At 36.6% G+C, this 22,812-nt stretch overlaps 1 protein-coding gene across 1 annotated transcript; it reads right to left on the bottom strand.

The window, feature by feature from the left end:
- Window positions 1–19,482: 19,482 nt before the first annotated feature.
- LOC145992342 (uncharacterized) lies at window positions 19,483–19,866 on the bottom strand. The gene has a single exon (XM_083128726.1). The coding sequence runs from the start codon at window positions 19,864–19,866 to the stop codon at window positions 19,483–19,485; it is 384 nt and encodes a 127-aa protein (XP_082984852.1).
- Window positions 19,867–22,812: the final 2,946 nt, after the last annotated feature.

Raw genomic sequence — 22,812 nt, 5'->3', positions numbered from 1 at the left:
ACCCTCAAATCAAACTCAGAGAAAGAAACTTAAAAAAGAGTAAGAGAAGCTAAATACCTTGGTATTACTCTTCAAGAGAAGATGTTTTTTAACCGACACATAGCCCTGGCAACAGCCCAGGCCGAAACAACTATAAACAGTCTAGCCACATTGAGTTCCGCAAATTACAACCTTCCACTATCACACATAAACATATCTCATTACCATATATAATTCTATTATTTCCTATGGCTCGCCCCTGTGGGTCATGGAAACCAGTAAACAGTACATTAAAAACAGTTTGAGATCTTCACAACGCAAAGTGATACTTCGCCTCACGGGTGCATTCAGAACAACCTCAACCCTGGCTCTTTTCATGATTGCGGGCCTACAGCCTATTGAAATTGTTATTAAAACTAGAGCATCAAAATATTACTTTAGAAATGGACAAGAGGACGAAATCTATAAACTAATTTGAATACGCCCTGCCACGGTACCAGAAATTTACAACCACTTGTTTAGCGTCTGGCAACAGGAATGGACACAAGCTACGCAAGGAAGGAGACTTCACAGCTTCCTTCCAAACATAAAAGAACGACTTTCGATGAACCATTTCCATCCCACGAGAGGTCTCATACATTTCCTAACGGGACACGGCCCCTACGGACAACACCTAAATAAGCACAACCTCAGACAGACTGATAAATGCCTGAAATGTAAAACCGAGACGGACACACCGGAACATAAAGCCTTCTTTTGCCGCTCATCGAACAAACAAATCGAAGATTTAAGACAAAAGCTACCAAACTTCAACACGTACCAGTTAATAAGAAATCTCGAGCACTTTACGTTACTAAACGACTTAACAAACCTGGTGTCGAAACAGGAACATTCCCTCTTCAAATCCGGCATCACTCACCGCCCCATTCAACCCCTACCTCCGGAATGTAATATACCCCCCAGAAGATCACAAAGAATCCACTTTCGACAAACTCAACAACAGGACATCTCTTTTTAGTACTAAGATCACCAATAGGATAATGAAGCAGAACCTCCCACAGGAACATCAAGAAGGAGACACTAATACGCAAGACAGTGATACGCCAAAACGAAGAAAAGGTCACGCCTCCCCGGAGAAGGCAAAGGATAACACTGCAAGGACTCGACCTAGGAACCAACCGAATTTAACCCAGATTTTTCTTTTTCGTTTCTTTCTTAAATTGTAATCTTACACACCCTTCTATATTCTCGTTAATAAACACACTGCAAACTTCTCTCACTGATTCTTGACAATTCTCTATATTTCCACTACCGAACGTACTAATGTACCCGATACTTCCCAGGAAATCCCTCCCTACTTCTTTCCTTCCTGATGATGTCCCGGGTACCAACCGTCGTACCGATGTTCATCCCAGTCCGACCAACTCTTGCTGGTCTCCCGCAAGTCTCCTTGCATCAGGTACCACTCGTTCTTTCATATCTCTTCCTACTATTAATACGTACATCTCAAAGCCAATAATACTTTCACTATCTCAAACATAACATACTAGAACATAGACCCTGCTTAACATTCATAGAATCGTGTTTATGTCTATTCCTTATCTCATCCATCAACACTAATGCACACGACACACAATAAAAGTTATCCTAAGAAAACATTACCTACCCAATTACACACTTATGTAATTTCGTATCTGTGATCATATATAATATTAATGTTAAACACTAACACGTATTTACTTCCTACTATTTCTAACCTTTATCTTGATCTTCTTACCTTGTAGAATGATGTGAAACCAACTTTGTTCAGGAAAACCGAACAAATTTGGTTCTTCACACTGGGACATTCTTGCCAATGTCACAGTGAATTATTGTAATTAAAAAAATAGAAATCAACGATGAATCAAAGAAAAGCGGGGGAATCCGTAAAAAATTCACGGAACTGACGCCCTAGGTTAACTTTCAGGTACCAGGGCATAAACACATACCTCCGAAAGTAGTTTGACTACTTTTATCCATATACATAAAAATAAGAATCGTTCTATATATCCATATCTTGTATACTCGACGTTCAGTGACCCGAAATCCAACATCCGGGAACGCTTCAACAGGATTTGAAACAGCGCTTGCGGAAGCGGTTCACGCATCATGGTTACTACAAGCGGGTTGACGTGCTGCGGAATCTCGTGAACGATTACAACAAGTTGGTCAACCGCACGATACACATGAAACCTGCAAACGTCGACGATTCCGACGAGACACGTCTCATATTCACCGGTAATTCTCCCAAGTACCGAAATACGATCAGGAAACCGAAATACAAAGTAGGAGACCAAGTAAAGATCAGAAAGTTCAAGTGCACGTTCGAGAACAGGTTCCTTAGAAACTGGAGCGCGGATTTCTTCACCGTGATTCGAGTCATGACGGGAATGATGAACACGTAACTAATAAAGGATGCTCGTGACAAAATCTTGAAAGGGCGATAATACGAGAAAGAGCTTTTGAAGACGAAACATCGGGACACGAATCTCAGCGAGAAAGTCTTGAGCAGGATAGATAAGAAGCTGCTGGTCAAATGGCTGGTACTCGAGGAAAGAAGCTAGATCGACGCGGACGAGGTGATCGTGTGATCGGTGCGTGGGAAGTGGTAAGGCGACTGTCCGATACCTCCTCGGAACGCTCGACTAGAACAAATGGCGATTTGTTGCCTTACAACATCCACTGCCTCGTTGTCGGACCTACGGGATGTGGGAAGAAAACTTTGATTGTGGTGAACTTTCAACTCGCGCCCGACTGGCTGGTCCGGATGAACAGTTACCTGTAAGCTTTCTCCAAATGTTTAGAGGAACTCAAGTACTGTCAGCTCGCTAAGCTGTACGAGGGACTGAGCATAAATTCTGAAGCGATACCGCGGAACCGCTGCTTCGAAAATTCGGTGTTGGTCTTCGACGACGTGATCGTGCAAATCAGAAAGAGATTCGCAACTTCCTCAACTAGGGTCACCACAGGGGGACGGACTACTTCTACCTTGCACAAGAAATTGATTCATAAGTGTTTTATTTAAAATGTTATTACTTGGTACAAACTTGATTCCAATATTGCCAAGGAGCTACTCTGGGACACCACGAACCTCGTGTGCCTGTTTTGTCAGGATGTCACCAACCTCAAGTACTTGCATGACGACTACCAGCGCAGAGATTTGAGCTACAACGAATTTTCAAAATGCTGTGCGTCGAGCTAGAACCGAGACCACTTCGGATTTTTGACGATCGACATGACGAGGAAATCGAACGTCAGAAAATGCAGATTCAACATCAACGACTTCACGAACGTTGCAACGTTGAATATAAGCGACGTGGTATATCATAACGTAACTTCCAAACAATCGCTAAACTCAAACTCGCATGCGACAACCTGAAGCTGCGCGACCACATGGCAAAACTCTCCAGGAAGTGGAAATCCTAGTATCGTGGAATTTACCAAGAGAAAAACCGCCAGGACAAAACTATCATCGATGCCATCGTCGGACTGGGTATATAAATCAAAGATGTCACTTAGTAAAAATTAATTAGCTGATCAACGGGCTCCTTGCGCTCGTTGCTCTAAATTATGCCGTATCGACACAAATATCCAGAATTCAAACCACACCGTTCGAACTAACATCGCCGGCGAAAAGTCAGGCCCTAACTAGCACCTCTTTGGACAAGCTTGTCATTCAGAACACTTGATTCGAACACCAGATAGATTTATCCACAACGACATTCTCGAAACTATGCAGTTTGATGGTAACATTCACTAGGATGTTTCCAAATTCATTGATAAATTTGAAAGTTTAGCTATTCTTAATGATTGGGATGAAATATAGAAGAGGCAAATGCTACCGGCATTTTTGGGTGATTCAACATTGGAGTGGCTGAATAGTTGGAGTCGAACTCAGGAAGCACAGGATAGAGATTTTGTAACTTTAAAAACTAAAATTGTGAAAGCATTTACGGATCCGGGGAGACTTTTCAATTAGAAGAACAAATCAGGTTACGCTTCCATCAGGAAAATGAACCAGTTTCAAAATATATGAGAATAAAACAGTTATTGTTATTAAAATTAGATCCTGCCATGGACATTAGTGAACAAATTAAGCAAATAAGCGGGGGTTTACAACCTAACTTTATGACAGAATATGATTCAGTGCATGAAATCTTACGAGATCTGAAAAATGTTGAACAATTCAAATATCTTATCCAAAAACGTAAAATTCTAGAAACTGAATTTGACACGATTAATGCTCTGTCATGTTCTGAATCGAGATGAGCATACATGTCGACTCAGCAAGCTATCCCGGTACAACGCACAATTGATGGTAATGTTGACAAGTTATTCTCGGGTTAATCGGGAGATCGAGGAAAGATTAAAGGCGCTGCAACAAGATCTCGCTCAATTACAGTCGAACACAGGACTTCAGTCTCATGAGTCAGATTTAGTATTGAAATTTCAGAATCTTGAGACTAGAGTAACTAAACTTGAAGAACATCGGAAAAAACATTCATTCACTGAGTCATAATTCGCGTATCCAGTTAGAAAAAATGAACATAGAGATAGAAACAATAGGAGAACCTATTACCAAAATAGTAATCATAGAGCTCAGAATAGAAATACTTGGCATAACAACCACAATAATAATCTCGACACACATTCGCACGATCACATAGGTGGGAGATGACGCAATGGCGTAAACCCTCGATTTCAGCGTTCGCACTTTTCATATACATCGCCGCGTACATTTTTTGAGGAAGAACAGGAGCGCGAAGATTTAAATAACCACATTAATCATGTTGTTAATGCAAATCACTAAAATTTTCTTAACAACAGAAGCAATTTTAAACTAGTAAGACCTGCATATGACGGGACTTTAGGTGCAGGGCTATCAGGGAAAAATCTAACGGTCTCTACTTTTCTTTTTGAAGATCTGATTTACATCAATGTCATAGTAGATGGGGATATTCGTCAGTTCATCCAGGATAGTGGAAGTCAAATTTTGGTAACGGGAGATAAGAACATTCCAGTCAATGCCAAACGATTTAATATAAACACTGCGATTAGAGGTGTCACTAATTGTCAACTGACGGTTAACGAACTTGTGTTACTTCCATTTTCTATACATAACCAAACAATTGTTCACCAATTTAGAATCATTAAGCATTCTTATTAAGTTACTATATTAGGAAATTATTCATTGAAGGGACGGAAGGCTAAGTTACATTTTGAGGAAAATAAGCTTACCTTGCATAGATTCGGTACACCACCTAGAAACCAAATTAAAAATGAGAATAACAAAGCTTTTGATGAAACGATTAGCCTGGGCTAAAACGCACCTAGGTTGGACTGTGGATAACTGGAAGCGGGTACTCTGGACCGACGAATCCAAAAATGAATTATTTGGCAGCAATACGCGAACCTTTGTGCGTCGAAAGGTCGGCGAGAGAATGAAAGAAGAGTGTTTTGTTCCCACAGTCAAACATGGGGGTGGAAGTGTAATGGTGTGGAGATGTTTTACCGGAAACCAGATGGGGGACCTTCATAAAATTCAGGGTACATTGGTAAAAGAAGGGTATCATCAGATATTGGTGCATCATGCCATTCCCTCTGGTCGTCGTCTTGTTGGTAATGGGTTTATTCTTCGACAAGATAATGATCCCAAACATACATTCAAATTGTGCATGCGGTATTTGGATCGCAAGGCAACAGAAGGGGCATTAGTTCTCACGTAGGCACCGCAGTCAGCTGATATTTCACCAATTGAACTGCTATGGGGCCAAATCGATAGGGACATCAGGAAGAAGTTACCCAGCAACACTCAAGAGCTTTGGGAATTCATCAACGATGCCTGGCGTAACATTCAACCATCCTATCTGGGAAATCTATTGGAGCGCATGCCACGTGTTTGCGCTGCTGTCATTAAGGCCCATGGCGGACATAATGATGAAAGCAAAATATGAGGTGACATTGGTATGTATAGTGGATGTACCTATGGTTATACATTGCCAAGCAGATTCTTACATCTGTTTCTCGTACATTAATTACAAAATACATTCATTTCTACTGACTTTTGGCACTTTTTCTGGTGGTCTTAAACTTTTTGTCGGTAGTGTACAGAATTGTTACTACTGACGTCGAGCGTGTGTCTGCCTTGTAGATGTTTGCCTGTAACAAAGTCATCCTGCCTTGAGTAGTTGTAACGACGTAGTGCTTGTGTTTGTTTTGATATATCTGGAAAGGAAGCCAAATGACTTGTAGACCTCTCTGGCGTTTGCGAGAAGATTTTTATGCTAACAAATAAAAGTTGTCAATCGGACATGCAGTCAGATGAAGAAAGCACAGACTTGTAACATATTTTTAACTTAATTGTTTAAGCAGCAACATTAAGGAGCAATTATTGACGAGCAACATTTTATCTCCACAGTTTATTATTCTAAGTATCAACGCACGTCCAAGAAGCCTAAATACAAGTAAGAATCAGCAAATTCAGACATACTTTCCAAAAGGGCCTCACCAAAAATTAGAGCAGGGACCTTTCATACCACAGCTAAAGTTTTGCCTGGGAGAAGACATGCACATTTAATGAAGAACAACCATAAAGAGGTTTTAAAGGGACACATCTTACGAAGACGAGCTCAGCAAGACACAATACCCTGACACATACCTCATAGAAAATGTGTTGCATGAAACCAAAAATATTATGTTGGTCAATATATCAACCTCAAATATCCAACCTTCTTCAGGAAGAAAGTTGTATAAACACCGACGAGGTGATTCTATGACAGCGTGTTTTGTTGTGAAGGGACTACCGGATGCACAATGTCAAATTGCAAAATTGGAGAATTCCTACAGAATACATGAGCACTTTACCTTTTGTTACTATTATCGGGAAAGCTGAAACATGGGATAGTCCAATCATAAGTAACAATAATGATGAGAATAACAATGAAATTGGTGAACAGGCAAAGGTTTTAGCTACGGAAGAGTCAGGGAACGTAAGTTACGCACGGGTGGACCCTTGTCAGCTTGATGTGAATCCGATATTAGAACCCCAGCAAAAGGAGCAACTTTTGGATGTTTTAATCAAATATCCACATGTTTTTTCGTGGTCAAAGGATGATATAAGTAGAGCCACGAAATATAAACATTGAATTCAAAGATAAAATGACACAGAATTTCACTTAAAATCCTACCCGATTCCAGTTCACCTTCGTGATGAAATTAAAGATCAGATTGAGACTTTAGTGAAGCAAGGAGTTATTTCTCCTACACAATCACCCTTCGACTCTCCTGTTATCCATGTATAAAAGCAAAGAAGGTTATAGGTTATGCCAAGATTATCGCAGATTGAATGTGTCGTCTGTATTTGACGCTCTGGGTGTGAATAACATCAATTAAATATTATACAATATGGGGGGCAAGAAATACTACTGTACGGCAGACTTGAAGAGCGGATTCTTTAATATCCCTCTCACTGAGAACAGTAAGAAATATACAGCATTTACAATATCAGGAATGTCACAGTATCAAATGAACTTCGTGCCAAAGGTCCACGTCAGTTCACCAAATGCAATGACTCGCTGCGTTCACTTAGCGTGCTCAAACAGGGATTCCAATTACTTTTCCCATTATGTGGATGATTTAATTTGCTTTGGAAACACCTTTGAAGAAATAGTCATAACTCTGGAGAAAATATTACAATGTTTGAGGCTGCGGGTTTAAAACTTGCAACAGAAAAATGTCACTTCGGTTTCACTGAGATTATTGCATTATGACATAAAATTTTAAAGTTTGGCTATCGAATCAATGACAAAATCATTGATTCTATCAAGAAATATAAGACACCGGCAACTGTGTTATCAACTGCACTCCACTGTGCAATCTCCTATTATAATAGAGTGTTAAAAGACCATGAAACTCGACTTTCAACCATCGAGTAAGAATCGTTGGCAATTATATACGCATTTAGTTCATTCAAATTCTTTTTAATGAGCCGACATTTCCAATTATTCGCAAATAACCAAGCTATCACATTCATTCGGTCCTCAACGCAACTTTCAAATACATTATTTGGATGGTACACGTTGATGGCCGATTTCGATTTTACGCCAATTCACTGTAAAACTACAAAAAATATAGCGGATACTATAAGCAGAGAGACAGAACATAATCCACAGGATGAAGGCGAGGAGCTTACAGAGCCACGTAGGTTGTTATTGTTAGATGATGTAATTGATGTTGCTATACACCGACGAGAAGATTCCTTTTATGGAAATATTAATATTTTGGAAGGAAAATAAGACGAGGGGGCAACAACACACCCAACTCCTCCCTGCTGAGGCAAGCTTGCTATTATATTATGGAAAATTGATTTCTTTATAGACAACATAAACTGGGAGCTGCCACTAGAAAATTATTTTTCATACCGACGTCACTTCGCAACACTGTTATTGAGACATTACATAGTTTACCAGCTGCAGGAGCCCATTATGGCTTAAACTAAAACATACAAAAATGCACTGGATAGGATTTATTTCCATTTATGAAGAACCATATTCAGAAAATGTTCAAAGAGTGTGTAATTTGTCAGCAGAATAAGCGCATAAAAGGAGAGCCATATGGAGAACTTTCAACGTTGAGCTCACAGAAACCATTCGATAGAATCGCTTTTGATTCTAGCGGACCGTATTCACCAAGTGGTTTTCTCCGCCGTATATACTAAGTGCAATCGATCATGGTACTCGATTTTTAATTGCTCAATCAGTAGCAGATACTTCAAGTGAGACAGCACCTAACTTCCTTTTTGAAAATGTAATTTTGCGCTACGGTTGTCCTTCTCATATACTTTATTTAAAGAACTATCGGAGAAATGTAGAATCCGTATGAAATTCGCTCCATCAACTAACCACAATTTAATTGGATTGTTGGAACGATGACATGCTATTTTACAGGGACATATGTAAAACTTTGTCAACTCAAAACACACACATTGTATTTCATACAGGCAATCGGCCGTGTGGTCGTGCGTGTTAATAAACAGGATAATTTAAGGAACGGTACACTTTTTCTTCATGGATTTACGCCTAGATTAGTCTGGGAGAACGGACTACATTTAACGCCCAGTGTGGATGTAAACAACAGAAATGCAACAGACAAGACGTTTCTTTGTACAGAAACGCCACCGACAAGCAAAAATATACTACGATAAACGACACCAGTCCATTGAATTTACGCCAGGAGAATTGGTTCTAATATTTGATGGCAGTTATCGCGCACACACAGCAAAATGCTACTCTTGCGTATTTAAAGGACCTGGTAAAATTAAAGCAAAAGAAAATCCCTATGTTTACAAAGTGAAATTTATGACAAAACGGGGACAGACAGTCGTGGACTCAATATCGGTCCAGAGATTGGAGAAGTACTACGCTTCGGAACACGGTAGCGGGATGAGAATGTAAATTGTGATGATGAGAATGAAGAACAGGAACAGCAGGAGTCAATGAGTGAGAACATATCTTTTACCCTGTATATAACCTCATTTTCACTACTCTAATGCATTAAATAAATGTTATATCTCGCAAATATTTTCTTAAATTACAGAACACTAAATTTATGTGAAATATTATTGTTAGCACTTATTACTTAGACGGAAGTGTAAAACTAGTTATTACGACACTAAAATCATTAGTTATAACATGTAGACATCGAGGTTTCATATTTATGAACAACAAGTACAGTAACGTACGAAAATAATAGTAATTAATATTATGTATTTGCGAACATTGAGCAGAGGGAATGTTGATGAATGTAAACAGCGCGAAAGATATTCTCCTCAGGTATGTGAATGCATGCGGAGAACTGATGGAAATAATCCTTTGTGAACTACAAAAGATAAATATTGTAAGTAGACTTCAGTATTTTTATGAATAAAATGTGTTAAACACATTCGGTAAGGAACATGAGAATTAAAATTCTCTACGATTAATCGTGGATGTTTAAAATAGGGTTTAAACAAGTACAATATTTCAACAGTTAAATTTACGTAACAATTAAAATTATAATTTTATTAATTAAATAAAAACCAGAAATTGGGATTGTCAGTTTTATAAGGTATAAACAACGTTAGAATAAATACAGCAGTTATAATACCAGCTTAGTATGAGTACAGCCAGTAAATTATTCAATAAAACGAGTTACAGATCAATAATGACTGAAATAAGTATTGCGATAATAAGAATTATAATATAGATAATAATATTAAGGAAGAAAATAGTGAACATATTGAGTTCTTTGATAATTACAAAGCTTAAATAAAATATATCACATGGAAATAATATACATATGAATATTGACTTTATAATTATATGCATTCTACATTAAAATTTAATTATTTTGTATATCTTTCGTACATAACATTATATAAAATCTAGATTTGAAATCTAATATGAAGAATAATTAGTCAATTAAGAGCATAGGAGAAATAATAGTATTTTACACATAAAGGTACGATCATGAGTTATCAGCAATCACTTGTCACATTTTATTAACAAAATTACCGACTCAGTCATGAGATGAATTACGACAGTCTTGATGAAGTAAGGTGTCTTTCATTAAAATAGCACATTACATTGATCCATATAATTTGGAATATTTCATTACAAATACGACTCAATTAATTTATTGAATGTTATAATTAAGTTACTTATAGTACTTCTTTTTTTTGTCCCTTCTGCATGGTAGAAATTTCCCATCTCGTAACATTCCCACTTAAAATTTCCCTCACATGTATTTCACACTTCTCGAAGCGATATACAAAGTCAATTTCGAATGCGTCATACTAAAATGTCTTTTGTCAGTAAAAGAATAAAGTTCAACTCGGATGCAACGGAAATTTTCCTTCCTCTATAAGCAATGGGGAAACTTGAGTTACATTCAGAAACACAGAACAACTGAAGAAAGATGCAAGTTAAGCATTCTATTCGTTTCTTGTAGCAATGATATCTCCCTTCATCGGCAGGGGCAAAATTATTTCTTGACATGAAGAAACCATCACTTTGCAAAATAAAAAGAAGATATCTCACATTCCACATTAGACGGGGAACTGAATAAACTGCGGACAGAGCATTCTTTCAAGGATATTGGCTTCAAGGATATAAAAGAACATGCAACTTTATGTCCGTTCAGAACGATTTCTTCATCTGGCAACATTTGGAATATGAGTTGCAATTAGGTTTTTGTTTTTATGTCATTTAATATTAGGTAATTATATATATATATATATATATAGTTAAACACTACCAATTGTCAATTTTCATTTTATTCTCTCCATTTTTTTTGTATACACAATTGTATATTAGTTTCCTTGAATATTCTTAGGCTGATTGCAATATCATTAGGTGGGAAGAAGTCAATAATGAAAAACGAGATATCGGATTCTTAGAATATTATTTTACGTATTCCAATTGTCATGGACACTATCAGCAAGTTGTGTATTTTACAATCAATCTTTATTAATGACGTTATTTTTAACAATATTATACTAACAAAAGGACGATCGTTCGACACATTATTTTTAGGTAATATTTAAAGTATTTCATTTCATTCAATTGTTATTTTATTGATTTCAGTAAAATTAAGCATTCATATATTTTCACAAACCAATTATGATTTAAAATTTGCAGTAGCATACACTCATAAATTCTTAAGAGTTTTGCAATATTACATTAAATTCATATATACAGTTCAATTTGTTTTCAGTAATTATTAGTAGTTATATTTTTTTCCTTCTCAAGATTATAATTATATTTGGTGTGTATCGAATGGAATAAATTATAATTTTGGTTATTTGGTTATATATGAATATCACTAGCATTTGTCCATAAATTGATCCTTGAATGATCCTGATTCTCACAAAGCAAATACAATCCCATGGATTTACTCTCGTTAACAGTACATGATAGTTTCTTCCTATATCAATGAATTTCACTCGCCTTGAAGCAGACAACTTATATATATGTATTAGTCCCTTGAATGCGTGAAACATTTTTTTCGCACTTCATGCATTCACTTTGCAGCTTTGAATATCATCAATGATGAAAAACGTATGGTAGAGAACTGCATATCGTCGAATTATGGATGGAAAGTATTTAGTTATATATAATTGTGTCTTCAAATCGATGTATGTATGTATGTATCAGCGTTGAATATTAGGTCTCTCTACCACTTGACTTTAGTAGGAGTTAATTAGAATATACTGAATGAGATCCGTGTTGGACAATTTGGTGCTCATAAACTGATTTCGCTGGATTTCGTAGTTACTACTGATGAAAGGTCTAATTGTAATTCATGTCCCACGTGTTGAAAAAGTAAAAAAATAAATCTTAGATATTCTTAAAAGAGCTTGTAATTCAACTAATTTATCTGCGTCCTTCATGTGTAACCTTCGTTTGTTAGTTATTTCTCCAAGATGTAGCTGGTGATCATCTCTGGATGTTGACATCTGTGAAAAAGCTGAACTGATGACTTTTAATATGGCTTTATAATATTGTTAAAATGTTCATTTCGCCGTTAAAATTCTAACTATCTGTGAGGCTGTACAGGTAGGTTTTGGAAAGGATATTTGCTTCATATACCGAACAGGCATTTCCTCCTGATCGTTGGTGTAATGTTGTGTGTGTGAGAGAGAACTTTATCTGTGTAGGTATGCATGTGTATAGGTTTTGTTGAGACAAAGTAGTGGATAAGTAGTGCTTGTAAATATTACAAGTACGAAATTCTTTTAGATGAAGGTTTTTATATTTCAGGAAAAAAAAATAATTTGGAAAGGATTACCGATTCAGTCATAACATTTAGTCTTACTACAAATAACCAAAATTATAATTTATTCCATTCGATACACACCAAATATAATTATAATCTTGAGAAGGAAAAAAAATATAACTACTAATAATTACTGAAAACAAATTGAACTGTATATATGAATTTAATGTAATATTGCAAAACTCTTAAGAATTTATGAGTGTATGCTACTGCAAATTTTAATTCATAATTGGTTTGTGAAAATATATGAATGCTTAATTTTACTGAAATCAATAAAATAACAATTGAATGAAATGAAATACTTTAAATATTACCTAAAAATAATGTGTCGAACGATCGTCCTTTTGTTAGTATAATATTGTTAAAAATAACGTCATTAATAAAGATTGATTGTAAAATACACAACTTGCTGATAGTGTCCATGACAATTGGAATACGTAAAATAATATTCTAAGAATCCGATATCTCGTTTTTCATTATTGACTTCTTCCCACCTAATGATATTGCAATCAGCCTAAGAATATTCAAGGAAACTAATATACAATTGTGTATACAAAAAAAATGGAGAGAATAAAATGAAAATTGACAATTGGTAGTGTTTAACTATATATATATATATATAATTACCTAATATTAAATGACATAAAAATAAAAACCTAATTGCAACTCATATTCCAAATGTTGCCAGATGAAGAAATCGTTCTGAACGGACATAAAGTTGCATGTTCTTTTATATCCTTGAAGCCAATATCCTTGAAAGAATGCTCTGTCCGCAGTTTATTCAGTTCCCCGTCTAATGTGGAATGTGAGATATCTTCTTTTTATTTTGCAAAGTGTTGGTTTCTTCATGTCAAGAAATAATTTTGCCCCTGCCGATGAAGGGAGATATCATTGCTACAAGAAATGAATAGAATGCTTAACTTGCATATTTCTTCAGTTGTTCTGTGTTTCTGAATGTAACTCAAGTTTCCCCATTGCTTATAGAGGAAGGAAAATTTCCGTTGCATCCGAGTTGAACTTTATTATTTTACTGACAAAAGACATTTTAGTATGACGCATTCGAAATTGACTTTGTATATCGCTTCGAGAAGTGTGAAATACATGTGAGGGAAATTTTAAGTGGGAATGTTACGAGATGGGAAATTTCTACCATGCAGAAGGGACAAAAAAAGAAGTACTATAAGTAACTTAATTATAACATTCAATAAATTAATTGAGTCGTATTTGTAATGAAATATTCCAAATTATATGGATCAATGTAATGTGCTATTTTAATGAAAGATACCTTACTTCATCAAGACTGTCGTAATTCATCTCATGACTGAGTCGGTAATTTTGTTAATAAAATGTGACAAGTGGTTGCTGATAACTCATGATCGTACCTTCATGTGTAAAATACTATTATTTCTCCTATGCTCTTAATTGAATAATTATTCTTCATATTAGATTTCAAATCTAGATTTTATATAATGTTATGTACGAAAGATATACAAAATAATTAAATTTTAATGTAGAATGCATATAATTATAAAGTCAATATTCATATGTATATTATTTCCATGTGATATATTTTATTTAAGCTTTGTAATTATCAAAGAACTCAATATGTTCACTATTTTCTTCCTTAATATTATTATCTATATTATAATTCTTATTATCGCAATACTTATTTCAGTCATTATTGATCTGTAACTCGTTTTATTGAATAATTTACTGGCTGTACTCATACTAAGCTGGTATTATAACTGCTGTATTTATTCTAACGTTGTTTATACCTTATAAAACTGACAATCCCAATTTCTGGTTTTTATTTAATTAATAAAATTATAATTTTAATTGTTACGTAAATTTAACTGTTGAAATATTGTACTTGTTTAAACCCTATTTTAAACATCCACGATTAATCGTAGAGAATTTTAATTCTCATGTTCCTTACCGAATGTGTTTAACACATTTTATTCATAAAAATACTAAAGTCTACTTACAATATTTATCTTTTGTAGTTCACAAAGGATTATTTCCATCAGTTCTCCGCATGCATTCACATACCTGAGGAGAATATCTTTCGCGCTGTTTACATTCATCAACATTCCCTCTGCTCAATGTTCGCAAATACATAATATTAATTACTATTATTTTCGTACGTTACTGTACTTGTTGTTCATAAATATGAAACCTCGATGTCTACATGTTATAACTAATGATTTTAGTGTCGTAATAACTAGTTTTACACTTCCGTCTAAGTAATAAGTGCTAACAATAATATTTCACATAAATTTAGTGTTCTGTAATTTAAGAAAATATTTGCGAGATATAACATTTATTTAATGCATTAGAGTAGTGAAAATGAGGTTATATACAGGGTAAAAGATATGTTCTCACTCATTGACTCCTGCTGTTCCTGTTCTTCATTCTCATCATCACAATTTACATTCTCATCCCGCTACCGTGTTCCGAAGCGTAGTACTTCTCCAATCTCTGGACCGATATTGAGTCCACGACTGTCTGTCCCCGTTTTGTCATAAATTTCACTTTGTAAACATAGGGATTTTCTTTTGCTTTAATTTTACCAGGTCCTTTAAATACGCAAGAGTAGCATTTTGCTGTGTGTGCGCGATAACTGCCATCAAATATTAGAACCAATTCTCCTGGCGTAAATTCAATGGACTGGTGTCGTTTATCGTAGTATATTTTTGCTTGTCGGTGGCGTTTCTGTACAAAGAAACGTCTTGTCTGTTGCATTTCTGTTGTTAAATGTAGTCCGTTCTCCCAGACTAATCTAGGCGTAAATCCATGAAGAAAAAATGTACCGTTCCTTAAATTATCCTGTTTATTAACACGCACGACCACACGTCGTATTAGTTATTACGACACTAAAATCATTAGTTATAACATGTAGACATCGAGGTTTCATATTTATGAACAACAAGCACAGTAACGTACGAAAATAATAGTAATTAATATTATGTATGAAATACAATGTGTGTGTTTTGAGTTGACAAAGTTTTACATATGTCCCTGTAAAATAGCATGTCATCGTTCCAACAATCCAATTAAATTGTGGTTAGTTGATGGAGCGAATTTCATACGGATTCTACATTTCTCCGATAGTTCTTTAAATAAAGTATATGAGAAGGACAACCGTAGCGCAAAATTACATTTTCAAAAAGGAAGTTAGGTGCTGTCTCACTTGAAGTATCTGCTACTGATTGAGCAATTAAAAATCGAGTACCATGATCGATTGCACTTAGTATATACGGCGGAGAAAACCACTTGGTGAATACGGTCCGCTAGAATCAAAAGCGATTCTATCGAATGGTTTCTGTGAGCTCAACGTTGAAAGTTCTCCATATGGCTCTCCTTTTATGCGCTTATTCTGCTGACAAATTACACACTCTTTGAGCATTTTCTGAATATGGTTCTTCATAAATGGAAATAAATCCTATCCAGTGCATTTTTGTATGTTTTAGTTTAAGCCATAATGGGCTCCTGCAGCTGGTAAACTATGTAATGTCTCAATAACAGTGTTGCGAAGTGACGTCGGTATGAAAAATAATTTTCTAGTGGCAGCTCCCAGTTTATGTTGTCTATAAAGAAATCAATTTTCCATAATATAATAGCAAGCTTGCCTCAGCAGGGAGGAGTTGGGTGTGTTGTTGCCCCCTCGTCTTATTTTCCTTCCAAAATATTAATATTTCCATAAAAGGAATCTTCTCGTCGGTGTATAGCAACATCAATTACATCATCTAACAATAACAACCTACGTGGCTCTGTAAGCTCCTCGCCTTCATCCTGTGGATTATGTTCTGTCTCTCTGCTTATAGTATCCGCTATATTTTTTGTAGTTTTACAGTGAATTGGCGTAAAATCGAAATCGGCCATCAACGTGTACCATCCAAATAATGTATTTGAAAGTTGCGTTGAGGACCGAATGAATGTGATAGCTTGGTTATTTGCGAATAATTGGAAATGTCGGCTCATTAAAAAGAATTTGAATGAACTAAATGCGTATATAATTGCCAACGATTCTTACTCGATGGTTGAAAGTCGAGTTTCATGGTCTTTTAACACTCTATTATAATAGGAGATTGCACAGTGGAGTGCAGTTGATAACACAGTTGCCGGTGTCTTATATTTCTTGATAGAATCAATGATTTTGTCATTGATTCGATAGCCAAACTTTAAAATTTTATGTCATAATGCAATAATCTCAGTGAAACCGAAGTGACATTTTTCTGTTGCAAGTTTTAAACCCGCAGCCTCAAACATTGTAATATTTTCTCCAGAGTTATGACTATTTCTTCAAAGGTGTTTCCAAAGCAAATTAAATCATCCACATAATGGGAAAAGTAATTGGAATCCCTGTTTGAGCACGCTAAGTGAACGCAGCGAGTCATTGCATTTGGTGAACTGACGTGGACCTTTGGCACGAAGTTCATTTGATACTGTGACATTCCTGATATTGTAAATGCTGTATATTTCTTACTGTTCTCAGTGAGAGGGATATTAAAGAATCCGCTCTTCAAGTCTGCCGTACAGTAGTATTTCTTGCCCCCCATATTGTATAATATTTAATTGATGTTATTCACACCCAGAGCGTCAAATACAGACGACACATTCAATCTGCGATAATCTTGGCATAACCTATAACCTTCTTTGCTTTTATACATGGATAACAGGAGAGTCGAAGGGTGATTGTGTAGGAGAAATAACTCCTTGCTTCACTAAAGTCTCAATCTGATCTTTAATTTCATCACGAAGGTGAACTGGAATCGGGTAGGATTTTAAGTGAAATTCTGTGTCATTTTATCTTTGAATTCAATGTTTATATTTCGTGGCTCTACTTATATCATCCTTTGACCACGAAAAAACATGTGGATATTTGATTAAAACATCCAAAAGTTGCTCCTTTTGCTGGGGTTCTAATATCGGATTCACATCAAGCTGACAAGGGTCCACCCGTGCGTAACTTACGTTCCCTGACTCTTCCGTAGCTAAAACCTTTGCCTGTTCACCAATTTCATTGTTATTCTCATCATTATTGTTACTTATGATTGGACTATCCCATGTTTCAGCTTTCCCGATAATAGTAACAAAAGGTAAAGTGCTCATGTATTCTGTAGGAATTCTCCAATTTTGCAATTTGACATTGTGCATCCGGTAGTCCCTTCACAACAAAACACGCTGTCATAGAATCACCTCGTCGGTGTTTATACAACTTTCTTCCTGAAGAAGGTTGGATATTTGAGGTTGATATATTGACCAACATAACATTTTTGGTTTCATGCAACACATTTTCTATGAGGTATGTGTCAGGGTATTGTGTCTTGCTGAGCTCGTCTTCGTAAGATGTGTCCCTTTAAAACCTCTTTATAGTTGTTCTTCATTAAATGTGCATGTCTTCTCCCAGGCAAAACTTTAGCTGTGGTATGAAAGGTCCCTGCTCTAATTTTTGGTGAGGCCCTTTTGGAAAGTATGTCTGAATTTGCTGATTCTTACTTGTATTTAGGCTTCTTGGACGTGCGTTGATACTTAGAATAATAAACTGTGGAGATAAAATGTTGCTGCTTAAACAATTAAGTTAAAAATATGTTACAAGTCTGTGCTTTCTTCATCTGACTGCATGTCCGATTGACAACTTTTATTTGTTAGCATAAAAATCTTCTCGCAAACGCCAGAGAGGTCTACAAGTCATTCGGCTTCCTTTCCAGATATATCAAAACAAACACAAGCACTACGTCGTTACAACTACTCAAGGCAGGATGACTTTGTTACAGGCAAACATCTACAAGGCAGACAGACACTCGACGTCAGTAGTAACAATTCTGTACACTACCGACAAAAAGTTTAAGACCACCAGAAAAAGTGCCAAAAGTCAGTAGAAATGAATGTATTTTGTAATTAATGTACGAGAAACAGATGTAAGAATCTGCTTGGCAATGTATAACCATAGGTACATCCACTATACATACCAATGTCACCTCATATTTTGCTTTCATCATTATGTCCGCCATGGGCCTTAATGACAGCAGCGCAAACACGTGGCATGCGCTCCAATAGTTTTCCCAGATAGGATGGTTGAATGTTACGCCAGGCATCGTTGATGAATTCCCATAGCTGTTGAGTGTTGCTGGGTAACTTCTTCCTGATGTCCCTATCGATTTGGCCTCATAGCAGTTCAATTGGTGAAATATCAGCTGACTGCGGTGCCTACGTCATGAGAACTAATGCCCCTTCTGTTGCCTTGCGATCCAAATACCGCATGCACAATTTGAATGTATGTTTGGGATCATTATCTTGTCGAAGAATAAACCCATTACCAACAAGACGACGACCAGAGGGAATGGCATGATACACCAATATCTGATGATACCCTTCTTTTACCAATGTACCCTGAATTTTATGAAGGTCCCCCATCTTGTTTCCGGTAAAACATCTCCACACCATTACACTTCCACTCCCATGTTTGACTGTGGGAACAAAACACTCTTCTTTCATTCTCTCGCTGACCTTTCGACGCACAAAGGTTCGCGTATTGCTGCCAAATAATTCATATTTGGATTCGTCGGTCCAGAGTACCCGCTTCCAGTTATCCACAGTCCAACCTAGGTGCGTTTTAGCCCACGCTAATCGTTTCATCTTGTTCACACGTCATAACAATGGCTTTCCAGCAGCTACTCTGCCATGCAGCCCTTCTTCAAGCAACCTATTCTTCACCGTTGTCACAGACACAGGCGTCACTCTGCTGTTATTCAAGGAAGCAGCGATGACTGGTGCCGTTAGGTGCCTGTTCTGTTTGCTAGTTACTGTAATATATCTATAGTCAGATGAAGACATTGCACGAGCTCTTCCACTACATGCACGGTCAGCATGACTGTTGGTTTTACGGTATTTGTCTAATGCACAATGAACACCAGTTTTGAAAATATTCAGTTTTCTTACTAATTCGCGTTCCGAATAATCTTCATTTTTCAGTGCACATATCACAGCACGCTTTTCAACCGAAATCACCTGTTCCCCACGATGACGGGCCATTTCACACATCTCCACTTATCTTGCACACCTCACACACAATAATGTGCTCGCAATGTTGCCTGCATGAACAGCAACTGACGTGGAGCCACTGACAAGGATGCGCAAGAGACTGGCTACCGTACTGACCGGTTTCAAGCACACAGCTGCAATGTTGCCAGCTTCAGCAACATTTTTGTCACTTTCCACTTTGCCAACCACATGCTACACATTCGGAAAAAAATTGGTTTCTAATCTTCCGAGGTTCAAACTAGACTACATTGTATTTTCCATGTACATCATTGTTACATGTTTCTTGTTCAGGAAACATTGTTTCCATACAACACTCCATACTGATTTTTTGGCCGTTTTTCATGGTTGTCTTAAACTTTTTGTCGGTAGTGTATAGGGGGAAACTGCAGTCAAACACTTCTTTAAAAGTTTCCTTAAATCTGCGTGAAATGTAAAGAGAGTTACTGAGAATTTTGCTACTTATAAATGTTTAATGTACACCGAAGGACCCAAAGAAAGATCTACGGGATTCTCATAGCACCCACACCGTTTGTGCATGTGACTCGAAATACTAGATTGAACGCGTGGCACGAGACAGACGGTGAAGAAGAACAAGCACGGGTATCGCCTGTCCAAAGCCTGTGTTCCACTGTTTTTGAAGGAAAGGTGGCAGCACAAAGACCTGGCTGCATTTATTCCTTCTCCCTCCAGTAGTCCAAGCTATACTCTGCATGTCGAAAGCGATACGTTAACGAACTTTTATGTTCAAGTAAAAAGTGAGAAATAACATTTAACCATTTCCGCATTCCAGCACGTTAGACCGTAAATCTGCGTCAGGCGTATTTTCATGGCAGACACGTTGAGTTCAAAATAATTAGTAGGTTGCATTGTGAAGACGTACTCTCTCCGCTATATGATATTATTTATGCTTGAACTGAGTTTTGATTCTGAAGATCAATAGTCAAATATAATCACGCAGTGTTTGTGTGCCGTAATTGCCATTTGCAAATAAGGCAAATGTAACTGATAAGATATAACACATGAAATATTAGAGCTAGCGAAATTATGAATGTAAAGCTCTGTCAGAAAAATATAGTCCTGGCAGGCTGCAACGGAGATACATAAATCATTGAGCATTGAAGTCTATGATTGAGCGAGATTCCTCCAATAACTACCGTATTCTTGCAAGCCTTACCAGCAGAAAAGAAAACAACAAAAGGCAGCTGAACATAGCTATTCCAAGTCAATGGATATTTCAATATGACCCGAGGACTTAAACCATTCCATGTGAAGATGCGCCACACTATTATCGAGCAAACACAAGCTTGCACAGTGCCTTGTTCAAATTTTGGGATCATGACCTCATGAGGTCCACAACACATTCAAACCCAACCATTAACTTGTAGTGGAATCGTGACTCATCTAACCAGCTAAGTTTTCCCAGTCATATAGTGTAAAAATCAATGTGTCCGCGAGCACAAGTGAGACTCTACTACCGATGACGTGCTGTTAGGAAGGTCATTCCAGTAAACTGTTTGCGGCCGTCATATGCCATAAAGGCCAAATTTCGCTGGATTGACCTCACAGACAAGACTCTCGTAAGTCTTTAATTGATCGTTATTTCAAGCAGTGTGCTTGTCTGTTAGTATGAACGATTGTGTTCAGAATGTCATTAAGCAGATGTTCTTACACGTTACATCCCTTACGATAGGTGAACTAGGATTCATAGTTCCGGTATTTTGTTCTGCATTTTGAGCACCTTGCTCAAGAGATGGCTGTACTTTTTTAAAAGTGCTGGAATTATTTGCTGTGTCAATTCAATGACAGGTAATTAAAAGATTACTAAGTTCCTTTAGGTTGCAATATTTTTTCGATCATGACACATTCCACCGAATAACACTGTATGACATATTTTCAAATGTGCTGTTACCTGTGGAATCTTGCTACGGCCCTGCGGTTACGGGCTACAAGCTGGACAGTCATAAAGTAGGATGATGCTCAAAGATTGCTACTGTGCTTGCATCAGCTTTTATGCTTTTTCTATTGTAGTACAGTAACATACTATGGGTTTTATACGTTGTTCTCACAATCACTGACATGTGCTATACAGCGTTATTCCGTGGAATGCTTCAATAGCTATTTTTATTGGTTACTTTGTTTGAATACTAAATTAAATTATATCTAATATTAAAAAACAGTGAAACTTTGGCATATATATTAATGAGAAAGACATCTACACATTTCATGGAACGAAAGTATCCCAATCACTGTAGTGCAAACATAACTATGATTTACCAGTGAATTAATATTGAAATATATTATGGATGGGACCGATTAATCGGTACTCTATCGGTATCGGCCGATATAGGCATATCGGTGTATCGGTTTATCGGTAAAATTACCGATTATTTTACCGATCCGATATATCGATAAATATCTGATAGTTTAGTGCAAAATTCTGCCATTTTTGTTGTAATTTTTATGGATGATCTCCATTCCCTACTTTTTTAAAAAGTAAATGTCTAAATATGCAATTTCTCTTGCACTGCAGTCACTTTGAAACACACATTTTTTTAAGGTCAATGAACCTTTCTGGTTCTTCCGGGACCATTTCTAATTTTATATCGGATCGGTAGAATATCGGTTATCGGTATCGGTAAATTTTATATCGGCACTTTATCGGTATCGGCCAAAATTTCATATCGTCCCATCCCTAATATATATATATATATATATATGTCTTACTACACAAAGATTCAAAAGATATGATAACATTTATAAAACTACTTTGGACATTCCATGTAAAATCTACCAATTTCAGAAAAGATTCGAGGTCAAGATTTATTGATTTGGATGCATTTTGCCACGAAGTTTCAATCATGTCTGGAAGGCTTGTATTCCAAATATTACTTTCCTCAGATAAATAATTCTAAAGGTATAGCCCGTGGAAGAAGGTGG

The sequence above is a fragment of the Lepisma saccharinum genome, chromosome 9, assembly GCF_977018435.1.
Source record: "Lepisma saccharinum chromosome 9, izLepSacc3.1, whole genome shotgun sequence".
Lineage (NCBI taxonomy): Eukaryota > Metazoa > Arthropoda > Insecta > Zygentoma > Lepismatidae > Lepisma > Lepisma saccharinum.
The sequence above is the reverse complement of the archived record's forward strand: the minus strand, read 5'-3'. Positions and strand labels throughout refer to the sequence as shown.